This window comes from Lampetra planeri, unplaced genomic scaffold, assembly GCF_965212315.1.
Source record: "Lampetra planeri unplaced genomic scaffold, kcLamPlan1.2.h2 scaffold_1400, whole genome shotgun sequence".
Classification (NCBI taxonomy): Eukaryota; Metazoa; Chordata; class Hyperoartia; order Petromyzontiformes; family Petromyzontidae; genus Lampetra; species Lampetra planeri.
This window is the reverse complement of record NW_027614121.1, coordinates 17657-29776: the sequence shown is the minus strand read 5'-3', so window position 1 is coordinate 29776 and position 12120 is coordinate 17657. Positions and strand designations below refer to the sequence as shown.

General features: G+C 47.8%; 2 protein-coding genes across 3 annotated transcripts; one reads left to right on the top strand and one right to left on the bottom strand.

Annotated features, from left to right (window-relative positions):
- Positions 1-355: 355 nt before the first annotated feature.
- Positions 356-3674, top strand: LOC144739278 (G-rich sequence factor 1-like; the record flags this gene model as incomplete). Its single annotated transcript, XM_078622248.1, is given in 12 exon segments — positions 356-494; positions 701-856; positions 1155-1289; positions 1619-1659; positions 1661-1754; positions 1836-1866; positions 2403-2464; positions 2944-3089; positions 3157-3201; positions 3203-3293; positions 3489-3540; positions 3671-3674. Coding segments are annotated over 12 exon segments (996 nt in total), but the record flags the coding sequence as incomplete, so codon positions are not given.
- A 3061-nt stretch (positions 3675-6735) lies between these two features.
- LOC144739277 (protein RUFY3-like) lies at positions 6736-11860 on the bottom strand. 2 transcript variants are annotated; one of them, XM_078622245.1, is made up of 13 exons: positions 11659-11860; positions 10587-10796; positions 10295-10412; positions 10120-10221; positions 9528-9651; positions 8746-8810; positions 8522-8587; positions 8354-8423; positions 8182-8274; positions 7557-7640; positions 7322-7489; positions 6967-7064; positions 6736-6808 (listed from the first exon to the last, which is right to left on the bottom strand). In XM_078622245.1, exons 1-13 carry the CDS (start codon positions 11858-11860, stop codon positions 6736-6738), a joined length of 1473 nt encoding a protein of 490 aa, XP_078478371.1. The 2 variants fall into 2 exon arrangements, with proteins under 2 accessions (XP_078478371.1, XP_078478373.1); XM_078622247.1 differs by having other exon boundaries at positions 10587-10760; positions 11683-11860.
- Positions 11861-12120: the final 260 nt, after the last annotated feature.

The following is a 12120-nucleotide window of genomic DNA, read 5'->3' as shown; positions in this document are numbered from 1 at the left end:
ATAACCAAAACAGTACAGAAACTGTCTACACGTATGAAGCCCTTTGGATTTACGACGTGTATTTTTTCGGGTGTTTTTACCGTTAACTAACAACCAGTTGGTGTCACCTTCATATATTGAGGGGCAGTCAACATGAGGCACTACACACACACACACACACACACACACAATGAATGAACAAGATCATGTCCAGTTTTTTTTCATAGTACGTTTACCGTAATGTCACTAAAAGCGCTGTACATTGTTGCCTTGTTGACCCATTCACACTCACATCGACTGTGAGAAGCTGCTGCGAACACACACATTCCCACACTGACGGTGCAGCTGATGACAGCGACCCCTTCTCTTCGTTCAGGCACCTTGTGAGGACGAATACCCACCTCTGCCAGCCTATCCGTCTGACTCGGAGCAGGAGAGGAAGGAGGTGTACATTGTTCAAGTGAAAGGTCTCCCGTGGTCGTGTACGCCCGAGGACCTTCTGCACTTCTTCTCAGGTAAGACTTTGGGGAATGACATCCTAGAGGTATGTGCAGACCTGCCAGAGAGAACCGACTCTCTCGCAGCTTGTTCTCATCCCGTAATCTGGGCGGAACTGTGAGTCTGAGGAGGAGGGGGCGTGTCTTTTGAATGATTCACTCCACCTCAGAGACCCGTTTTGTCCATCTCTAATTTAGGTGGTACATTTGGGACTGTGTTTCAGAGTGTCGAATCCGTGATGGGGTGACGGGGATCCACCTCACGTCGGACAGGCTGGGGAGGCCGTCGGGACGAGCCTTCATCGAGATGGAGCACGAGGAGGACGTCAGTAAGGCTCTGGAGAAGCACAGACAGTATCTGGGTCCTCGCTACGTCGAAGGTTAGGGGGTTTTCTGTTCTTGAACTTCACTGGTCCAAAAAAGTCCTCTAGTCAAGTTAACGTCCCTGTTTCTGCCAGGAACTGTTTGTAGGAGTGTCATCCTGTTCGCGAACGACTCCTTTGAACTGTACTGAATCACTGACTGAGAAGATTCGTTCGTGTCACAGTTCACCTGGACTGACCCACTACAAAAACAAACAAAACTCGACTGAAAGAGTGTCTCCAGCTTATTTAGGGAGTATTTAACGCTAGCGTCTTTCTCTGGGGCTGTTGGAGACTGTTCTGGTTGTGGTTTCAGTGTATGAAGTGACAAACAGAGAGGCTGAGTCCATCCTGAAGAACGCCTCTCAAACCGCTGCTGACACGGCGGTGGTGCGGCTGCGAGGAATCCCCTTCACCTGCACGGAGGCCGACATCGCCCACTTCTTCTCAGGCAGGAAACTCCACACTCCCCCCCCCCACACACCTTGTTACCAGACTCATGGTTTTCAACTTACAAGTCAGTAGCTGCTCGACGTGACCCCGCTCTCATATGTTGTTTTGAAACCTGCAGTGTGTGTGGAAACATTCATTAGTTTATTTAATCCAAAGCGTCACACACCAAAGTCAGTATTTGTTTTACATTTCTTGTCCACTTGATGGCGCAGTCGAGCTTCATGACACAATGACCCGTGACCAGTCACGTTCTGGTATCGGCTCAGCTCACGTAGAACCTCCTCGGAGACCTGGAGCTCTGGGCGCTAATGTGCATGTGTGCTTCAGGTTTGGACATAAAGGAGAACGGGATCACCATAGTTACCGACCCGCGACGGCAGAAAGTCGGGCGACGCCTTCGTGTGGTTTTCCAGCCAGGAAGCAGCTGATGAAGCTCTGCAAAGAGACAGAGAGGTCATAGGGACCGGTAGGACGCCGAGGCTTGTGACGACCCCGGGTCACAGACATCGTCAGTGATGCTGATCCCACCACGTTTGTGACGTTTGCAGATACATTGAGGTGTTTCCCCAGCGCCAGTAACGAGATTCATTCGAGTTGGAGGAGCTCAGCCTCTGCACAGATGAACCGGCGGCCGACGAGGGACAGCCGCTGCCGCGCACAGGCCCCAGACAGGTGATCATTCCGTTCCCTCAGTGGGTGATATGGCCAACAGGGGGCGATGTTGCTGTATCTCACTGTATCTCCTTGACAGCATCTTTCCAATGAGTTCATAGGTCAAAAACGTCATGATTCCTAGGTTTGTCAAGGCCCTTTGTGAGGCGTATTGGATCATGATGCTTATGTGTTAACAGAAGAACTTAAACGCTTGAAACGTGATCCACATTCAATTGTGGTTCACATGGGCTGAACAAACCACATGACCATAACCAGTGTGCAGTCGTCGCCTCGTCACAGTACATTTTCTGTGGATTGCCAGTCACCCCGCCAAAATAAAGTGAATAATTAGATTACTTGCAAAGTCCCAAAGTTTCAAATGACAATCCCTTACTTTTGCATTGTAAAATTAGCCTGGGGTCTTTTGTCCCCCCATGGCTGTGTGGGTTCTCTCCAGGTACTCCCAGCTTCCTCCCACCTCCAATAGCATGCTGAGGTTAACTCTACGAATACTCTACTGTCCGTAGATGTAAGTCTGATGTCCTGATGAGCTGGCGACTTGTCCCAGGTTGAACCCTGACCTTTACCGTTGAGCACAACCGTGACCCGTAACTGGAGCAAGCAGGAGAAGATGAATGAAGGAATGAATGAATGAATGAATGAGAATTGAACGTTTCAGATATCAAATACATCAAATTTAAATAACTATTAAAACTCTGCGTTCATGAACAAAATCTAAACTTAGACTAAATGTATTTCAGTCTGTCCTCTGACTTATTTCTGCGTTACGTTCTCAACACTGATAATCGTTCTATTTTTCACTAAATGACTATTATGTCATAGTTAAAGTCTGTCGCCATGGAGCGTTCCGTGATAGGTTGTGATTTCAATTGAAAATATTTAAAAGGTTTTCAATTCCAAAGTCCAATGTATTTTCAGTGACAATGTATAGAAGTGGATTAGGTGTTGTGAGGTAAATGTGATCTGTGTTTCTTTAGTTGCTAATGGACAGTTTTTTGTCTCAAACTATCAATCAGGATCGGTGTCAGCTGCGGCCGCCTCTCCAAACCAGTCGTCCCTGCTGCAGCATTACGTCCACATGAGGGGCCTTCCTTTCCACGTGTCAGGAGAAGACATTGTTAAGGTAAAAACACAGGGGTGGATGAGGTTTCTGAATGCGAGGACATGATTGATACGTGTCTGTCCTGCAGTTCTTCTCTCCTCTAGTCGTGTCGAAGATCCTGATTGAGTGCGGCCCCCGACGGGAGGCCGAGCGGAGAGGCCGACGTGTTCTTCAGCTGCCATCAGGACGCTGTGGCGGCCATGTCCAGAGACAGACTGCACATAGGTGAGACGGACGGCGGCTGCTGACAGAGCAAGTTGAACTTCAGCAGCGTGAAATCTGCCGACAGCAGAGTCTATTCACCATGAATGATAACTATCAAGATTCTTTGTCATCTGAGATCCACCAATTCCTACTGTAGTAAAGTGTTGCTCTAGTGATTCGTGTTTGGTCCTGATGACATTAAACTCTGATTTCCAGGAGCAAGATACATCGAGTTGTTCCTGAACTCTGCACAGGACAATGACAGAAGGTAAGAAGCACTGAAACAGATTCAGTGTTGAATGTTTTTTTCTTTTTAAATATTTTTATTCAAAGCATTTAAATGCTACGTATAAATTAAATGTTCAACTGGTGTGAATCAAATGTTTATTCTCCTGCAGGTGAACGCTGACACACACACACACCAGATGCTCTATTTATTCTACCTGACATGGACATCAAACAATAAACATTCCTGGTGTCAGACTGTCGGATCTGTTTTTTTTTTAACGATTATAAAAAAAAATGTACATGAACCTTTTCCAGTTGAGTAACATTGGAGCAGCATTCTTCTAGGTGACCAGCAGAGGGCGACTGTAGTGGTCACAACTAATGACCTCAGCAATGAAAGTTCTCTATGCAGCAGGATTTTATTTTGCTATTCACGGTGTTTGAATGTTACATTCAGATTTTGTTTACTCTGAAATTCATGTACAACAAAACACCAGAGTGTCTAAAATTCAATAAAAGTTTATTGTTGATCTCAAAGTGTTTCCATATCACCAGCTTCAGCTGTTTTTACTCCACGTTGAATTAATGCTCATGTAAATCAAACATAAAAGCTGCAGTGAAGCTATTTCCTATGAGACGCCTGCTGGCACAAGTGCTACAAAGTGTTAAAACAGCCTCGGACATGATGATTTACTGATGGAAGCAGACGTACGGTGTCACCAGCTGATTTCCCACTAATGCCTTTTAGAACAAAAACAAATGACAGCAACTCGTCTATAATCTGAGATAACCAACCTGACCAAAGATCAAACATAAAAGGCTAAGAGAGTGTTTGGCAACAAATAATGAAGAATGCCGCATCGACTGGTCTGTCAAGTTGTAATGTGTTTTTTGTCAGTCTCCATAGCAACTGAGCTCTGCATCATCAGAGATGACCGTGCTAAAGTTAAAGCTTTTGTTAACGTGAGTAATAATTATAATTTCATATCCAGTTTTTTGAGAAGTTCTGAGCGTGAGCAAACAAATTCCAGTTTTTCCTTCTTCACATTTTAAAACGGATCATTAAAATGCTGTCAGCTGGCCCTTTCAACCATCTGCACGTGCGCAGGTTCTCACGGTGAACACACTCACTGCGGTAGAGCGTGCGACTGAAATGAAAACCTGCAGAACGCACCGAAGCGTCACATCTTTGTCCACTCGTTTAAAAAGTGCGGTGCCGGCTTTCCAAGCCAATGCCTCGGGCTTCGCCACGTGTCGCCGGTTCTGATCATGTCGGCGTTGACGCGTACTGTTGGAGTAACAGCGAGTAGCAGGCGGAGCACACCGTCTCTGGGAGGATGGAGGAAGGAAGAGGCAGCTCGTTGGCCACGCAGCTCTCACAGAAGACGCCGGTGGCAGTTCTTACACTGTCTCTGGAAGAGAAGATCACACTGATGGAAACACTCGTTGAGTGACTCGTTGAGGACAATCTGAGGTTCAGGACCAACTTGATCTTAGCTGAGTCGGTGAGTTGCTCGATATCAAAAGGACCGAAGTGGACGTTGGAGCGTCAAACCATCTGACAAGTTCATTCTTCAAAGAATATATTCTTTTAAGATAACTTTTGTTTTGGTGGATGAGTTTTTCTGCTGCTGTGACATTTATGCTGACTCATACTCGGCTGCCACTGATCCCTCGAGGGAGTTTAAGAGACGTGACTCGGTGATTCGGTCCCTCATCATCTCCTGTACCTTTGTCTTCAGGAGCGAGTCGTCCTGCTCGCACATCGTACAGACGGTCGGTTGACTGATCTCCACAAAGGACTCGTCCTGGAGAAAACAGACGCCGTTACATTGAGGAACGACTGACGGCGTCTGTTACACCACACACACACACACACACACACACACACACACACACACACACACAACACACACACAGACTTTAACGTCACCTCCTCGTCCTCGTGTTGTGAAGATAAGGACCTGAAAGAGACAGAAATCAACAGGTGTGTTTATGACCACAGAGAAAAGAAGCAGCTTCAGAGAGACGTACAAGCTGGAGCTCAGACTGCTCTTGTCGTCCGGTGCACGGAGCTGATCGTGTTCTCTTCGGATCGGCAGCGAATCTGGGAACGACTGCAGGAGCACACAACTGTAACGAGTTTGCTGTTTTTGTTTTGGTGAAGCTGGAGCTTCCACGGGGTCAGACGTACCTTTGCCACGTTCTCTGGGTGACTGCTGTCCCTCCGAGGGGTGCTGGGCGGTCTGGACGCAGCGCTGGGATGCTGCTCACAGCGTCGCTCCCCGCTCCCTCCGCAGCTCCAGTTCCAGAAACAACCTGACGCAGAGACCACAACAAACAACGACAGATATCCCCAGAATGAAATTCATATTTCACGTACATTTCAAACAAATGCTGCTGCTGTTCGATCCTAAGTACATACAGTACCGTGTATCACAGGTGGATAGTACAGCTTTGTTACCTTGAAACTGAATGTGTGAAACTTGATGGAAGAGGAAAAACATCATTGGAGCTCTAAGAAGAGCTTTTTTTTTATTTTGGTTTCTCGTGGTTTTGCTCCTCAGACGACTTCACCTGTGTTTCCTCAGCTGCTCCACCTCCACCTGCAGGCTCTCGATCTTGTCCCCAAAACTCCTGTTTGAAGAGCCGGTTGGCCTCCACCGCCACGGTTGGCCTCCACCGCCACGTCCTTCTCCCTCTCAGCCTGTTTGCATCTGGGTTGGGAGGGGTCAGGGGTCACAAAACTTATGGTAAAATGAAACTTGATGAAAGACGGAGGACAAAAAAAAAAAGAAAGGGAACAAAGCGACTGACAAGGACACAAAGATTGGTGTGCAGCCGTGTGTTTCGTCCATACTTTTATTATTCTAATGGTCACCACAGTTTACACCAACGTTATGTTCACAAACAACTCAAGATTCATAAATTCATTTGGACTTTTCCCCAGCTCGACCCGACCTCCCCTCAGCATGTGTCCACGCTGCACCTTCGCCAACGGACCACGGACGGGCTCAGTGTGAAGACACGGACGAGGTCCGACACTCAGTCCACACTACTCAAAGCTGACGGCGCCACGCCCCCTGCAGGGGGTTTGTGGTAGGATGCGTTTTTATTTGAACAACAGAAAAGAGAAGGTCCTAGTCTGGTTATTTCTACATCAGGCGGGTTGTACGTGTGTGTGTGTGTGTGTGTGTGAAGCGTTATGAAAGCAGGAAGGGGCACGGCGCCTCTGCTACTGCTGCAGCTGGAGCAGCTTCCCCGCAGCTGAGTTCAGGTTTCTGGCCTGTTTCACCAAGTGTTTGTCACTGACGCCGCCATGGAGGTGATGAGATGTGTGATGGAGAAATAAAGATAACGAAGGAGAGGAGCGACACACACACACACACACAACAGGAGAGCGGACTTTAGAAACAACCCTGACAGGAGTGTGACACGTCACCGCCGGCGGAGGAAAGCGTCTCACCTGCTCTCCAGCTGTCTCACCGTCCCCGACATCTGACCGATCTTCTCCTCCAGACGAACGATGGCTTCGCTCTTCTGTTTGGAGCTGGTGTCTGCACTCTGAGGAGGAGGAGGAGGAGAGCAGCCTCGTCAAACGTCCCAGTCAGACGACGCTCCGACCGTGATGTCACAAGTTTTATTTTTCATTTTCCACATTCAGACAGCTCAGCTGGAATATTTAGTCCTTTACGTTCATTTAGTTATTTGATCATTTATTCAGTCAGTTACAATCATACTCATTGTCCAGTTGTTCTTCCAAACACCTATCTACCCCGATAATGGAGCGAGTAGAACACCTCAGACTAAGACATGTTTACTTGGGACTTGTGGCTGAGCTGCTGGTTGATGGCACGAAGGTCTTCCAGCTGCTGCCGCAGCTCCACCAGGGCGTCCTGCTTCTCGCAGACGTCCTTCTCCAGCATCTTCATGGACAGCTCCATCTCCTGCTTCATGCCGATCTGCACCTCCAGCTCCTTCTCCACATCCTGCACAGAGATCGGCAGCTGGACCTCACGCGCGTCTCTCCGCCGCACGAGTGGACCTGAAACTCACCAGTCGGAGCAGAGTTTCCTCCTTCAGCTGCTTCCTGGTCTCACCCAGAGTTTGTCCGTCTGCTGCCGAGTCGCTTCTCAGCGCCTGGAGGAAAACATGGCAGGTGAACACACGTCACGTCTGGGCGCTGCGGCAGATTTCTGACACCGTGAAACGCGTCCTCTCATCGACAGCATCCATCGCCAAATGATTTCAAGTATACGCCCAGAATGTTTACATGGTCAGTGACGGCAGAAATCAGCTGAATACCGACGACGTGAAGGGGGGACACCTCTCACACACACGCACGGAGCATCAGATGTCAACAGAAGTCACTTCAGGACCTGCTACGATTCTGTAAAGTCTGTTCATCAAGCGATCACCAGCTGTTCTTCTCCTCCCTCAAACAAACCGTCACCACGTCCGTCTCCAAGAAGTTCATTATTAAGACGGAAAATGGGAAATCACGTCTTGCAAACGTCTCAAACATCGAACATGCCCTATTGATGTTCAATCTCTATTCAAGAACAGTCGTAGTAACAACAGACTTCTCTTCAGATCATTAACGTCTGACATTTTTCCTCGGCTGTCAACCTGCACAGCTTCCCTCCACTCGGCCTTCCTCCAGTTCTTAAAGGATGTTCACCTTCCTGTTGGACTCCAGCTGATAGGAGCTCTCCTCCTTTACTCGTTCCACGTCTTCCTGTAGAGTGATGATCCGATTGTTGGCCACCGCTAGCTGTGGAGGCACACGCAACACCAGCAGCTGGTCAGGGGCTTTTTCCGTGAACACGTCTGAGAGGAAGGACGACTCTCACCTCCTCCGTGAGCTTTGTGTTGGACTTCTCCAACGCGTCCACTTTGGCCTGGAGGTTATTTACCGACGCACTGCCAACACACACACACACACACACACACACACACGTCCTGTTAGTACGTGCACGTTCGACGAGCCAACGGTGCGACACAGACTGTCGGACATGAACCTTAAATGTCTGTTCAGCTCCTCCACGTAGTTCTTCTGGTCGAGAATGGCGGTGATCTGACCGTCACTGGAGGAAACAGAGCGACTGACGTCAGGAATCGAAAAGAAACGTGCTGACAATGAGACACACGACGCTGGTGCATGCTGGGACATTCCATCACTCATCAATCGTCCTGTATCCATCACTGAGGTACTTCACACGAGGAACCAGGGAGCACAACTCACCCTTCTGCGCTCTTACTACTGTGACCGCCGTCTTTCAGGTACATGGAGAAATCAATCACCCCGACCTGCCGAGGGAATTGAACAAGAAACTGTCAAATTATTATTCTCTTTAATTTTAATTGTTTTTTTTTTAAATGCACCGTTTGTACAGGAGATGTTTCACTTCATTTTGTGCACAGTAAAACTGGACTGACATCTGAGCACAGATGTGAATGTCTCGTGGAGATGAATCAAGGATCTGTCTATCTCTAAAAGCGGAGTCGTTTACTGACTGTCACTGGTGCCATGAGCAGGTGCACCTGATCTGTTCTTTTAGGGAGAAAAAAAACATGAGCTCCACCTCTTTGTTCATCTGTCTGTCTGTCTGTCAGCAAAAGAACTCAAAGTTATGAACGGGTTTTCATAAAAAGTTGAGGAAATGCTGATAATGGGACCAGGACCAGGTGATTCCGGAACCATCTGGTTCCAGGAATCTGTTGAAGGATTCTTCATTGTCAGCAGACGTGTCTACAACTCCACAACAAATGGTCTGATTGTTGGTAGAAAGGGTCTCTGATGGATCAGAGTTTGATCTGGATCCTTTGATCCACAACAGGAGACAAGGAATGAAGACAAAGACATGAACTGACACCAGACTGTAGCTGACAGTCTGCTGAGTCAGCATAGTGGGAACAGATTTGTATAATAGCTCTGGAGCTGGATCCAGAGGAAAACATGCTGACACTGTTTTGCTGAGCTAAAGCCATTTCTAAGCTAAGTTGTGATGTGCCGACTTGACCGACCTGTGAGTCCAGGTCTTCTCCTTTCATACACAGATTGGCATCAATGACATTTAGACCGACGAGCAGCCCGGCGATGACGGCGCCCTCCTCCTCCATCATCAGCGCATTGGGCTCGTAGAACTCGCTGGAGAGGGGAGACAACGCTGATTCAAACCACGTCCACACAGAGCAAAATGATCTCAACGTATCAAGAGTATTTGCATCCAAATGTATCCACTGGACACAAATCGACAGGCCGTAGTCCATCCTCCAGGCCTGCAGGTGGCGCTTCAAATTCACCAAAAACAGACAAGAAGTGACGGTGGAGCAGCACCAGCAAATAGAATTGTCCAAAATGTGATTTTATCTTTATGAAAATGTGAGCAGAAAAAGATACTGATGTTGTCAGTGTTACTACGGTAACAAGAGTCGCTATCACTTGAAGTAAGAAGTAGAAACGCTCACGACTGTACGACTCGGTACAGAAAGTATGAGGATTCACCACCCAGGAGCGAGACCAGCTTCCAAAAATGTTTCCGTTTACACGATCCATCTGGACCATCGGACTAAACGGAAACTGCTCACACAAGGAAGCGTGTTGGTGCGGACACACCTGAGCAGGTCCTTCCTGTTGATGATGGTCTTCATGTAGTCAGACAGCTTCTTCTGCATCAGCGCCAGTCGTAACCAGGCTCGTCCTCGTCCTAACGGAGTTCTGTACAGCAAAGGGAAAACACGGCTGTAGACACTGCAAACTATCGACACAATCCAAAGTTGGAAGCACTCACTTGAGGCCCGGCAGGTCTTTGACGCTGGCCGTGATCTCTCCTGCCTCAGGTGTCAGCTTCTCCACCAGCTCCAGCGCACCCCAAAACGACTTGTTCTGCCCCAGGAACGTCTTCTTAGCTGATGATCAGAAACACAAGACACAGATGGTTTCATTCGCACCACGTCACACCACCTCCAACAGGAGTTTGTGTTGGTTTCAATGAGACGGATGCTGTGAGGGACACCAACAGCGTGACCTGATGTGTCCATCCTAGGACACGTAGCTCTAGGTGGCGCTATGGAGGGGCGTACTTTTCAAGCCGTGCTTCAGACAGTGCTCCATCACGACGAAGAACTGCTGCAGAGGTGCATAGTCGGAGTCGAGTGTGCGTCCGAGGTTGAGCGCCGACTCGATCAGGCCTTTGATGCTCAGTTTGGCCATGTTCATCAAGTTGAGTCTCTCGATGGTGATGGGATCCTTGGGATCTGGAGAGAAACACAAACCCTTCATCACGTCTGTTTCTCCTGTTTAACAGGAAGTGGAATTACTCATTTTTTGCTCATTAAGAATGCCAATGTTAACCCTGTAGTTTTATGATCAAACAAACAATGAGCTCTGAAGCGTCTGTACTTCTGCCTCATCCATTATTCGTGTCAGTGGATACTGTCCAACCACATCTGTTTACATTATTAATACATTTATACACTTATCACATACATACCCTGTGTTATTGTTTAAAAGCTGGTAAATCTGCACTTCAAAATCATTTTCCTTGACAGTTTCACCTTGAATCTCTTTTGACTTTTAGAATTGTGTTTGAGAGAAAGAGATTTCTGACACGATGGAAAGAAACAAAAAACAAAAGACCATTTGAAAACAGATCAAATATAAAAGAAGCGACCAGTGAAATCTGGGACAATAAAACACCGCTCATCTTAAAAAAGTCAACTTGATGTTTTAAACATTCATTGCCAATTATCAGATGATGAAAAAAGAGAAAAAAAAAAACATGCTGAATTTCTTCCATTATCTAGACAGGAACTGTTCCGATAGGACCACTACCTATATATTGTTTTTATCGGGGAGCTGATGATCTGCCTTCTTCAGAGAAGGCGTGGCAAAAGAAGCTGAGGAAGAAGAGGAAAGTCTTTATGCAAACCGACCACATGTGAGATGGGTTTATATTTCATCAGGAAGAAAACTGACTGTCATTCTTTGATACACTCACATACACGACGCAGTACAGTGACACTTCCTGTTTGTACTTCCTGGTTGTTTTGTGCCCATCCCTGAGCTTAGTTACACATCACGTCATCCTGGCGTGGAACTCTCAGCCATCACAACGTCTCTAAAAACCATCATGACGCAGGGCAAACTGGATGCCGGTGTCCCAGCACGTACGTTTACCTTCATGGGCCGGCTCTGGGTCTGGCGTGAGCGAGATATCGTTGAGCTCACGAAGGCAAAGCCACTCGCCGTCCACAGACACACGGAAGTTGCAGAGATAAATGGTTTCCCGGGCGGCCTGGGTGATCTTGTCTGTGGTGGGAGTCGGCGTCTCGCTCTGAGGCGTCAGATCAGACATGATGACTCAGCTGATGTGAGCAAAGCCAACAGTGCCGAGGGAAAAGGCGCAGTTGGGCCGAGGAAACAAAAGCCGGGAAAAAAGCAAAGATGATGAAGGCCTGCAGCAGCTTTTAGCAGGTGGTCTGAGGCTGCTGCTGCTGCTGCTGCTAATGAGATACGCTGTTGTCTTGAGGAAGCCTGCCCCCTCTCCTCCTCCACCTCCTCCTCCTCCTCTTCTTCACCCTCTTGTTGTCCCTTTTGTGTGGACCGGGGATTTAA

Bases quoted from the DNA above. Each gene is read 5' to 3' on its own strand.
- LOC144739277 (XM_078622245.1), bottom strand. From the start codon at position 11,860: ATGTCTGATCTGACGCCTCAGAGCGAGACGCCGACTCCCACCACAGAC. The intron at 9,652-10,119 runs GTGTGTCCGCAC...TCCCCTCTCCAG, and splicing joins AACAGGAAGGACCTGCTCAG to CGAGTTCTACGAGCCCAATG. The intron at 8,588-8,745 runs GTGAGTTGTGCT...TGTTTCCTCCAG, and splicing joins AGTAGTAAGAGCGCAGAAGG to TGACGGTCAGATCACCGCCA.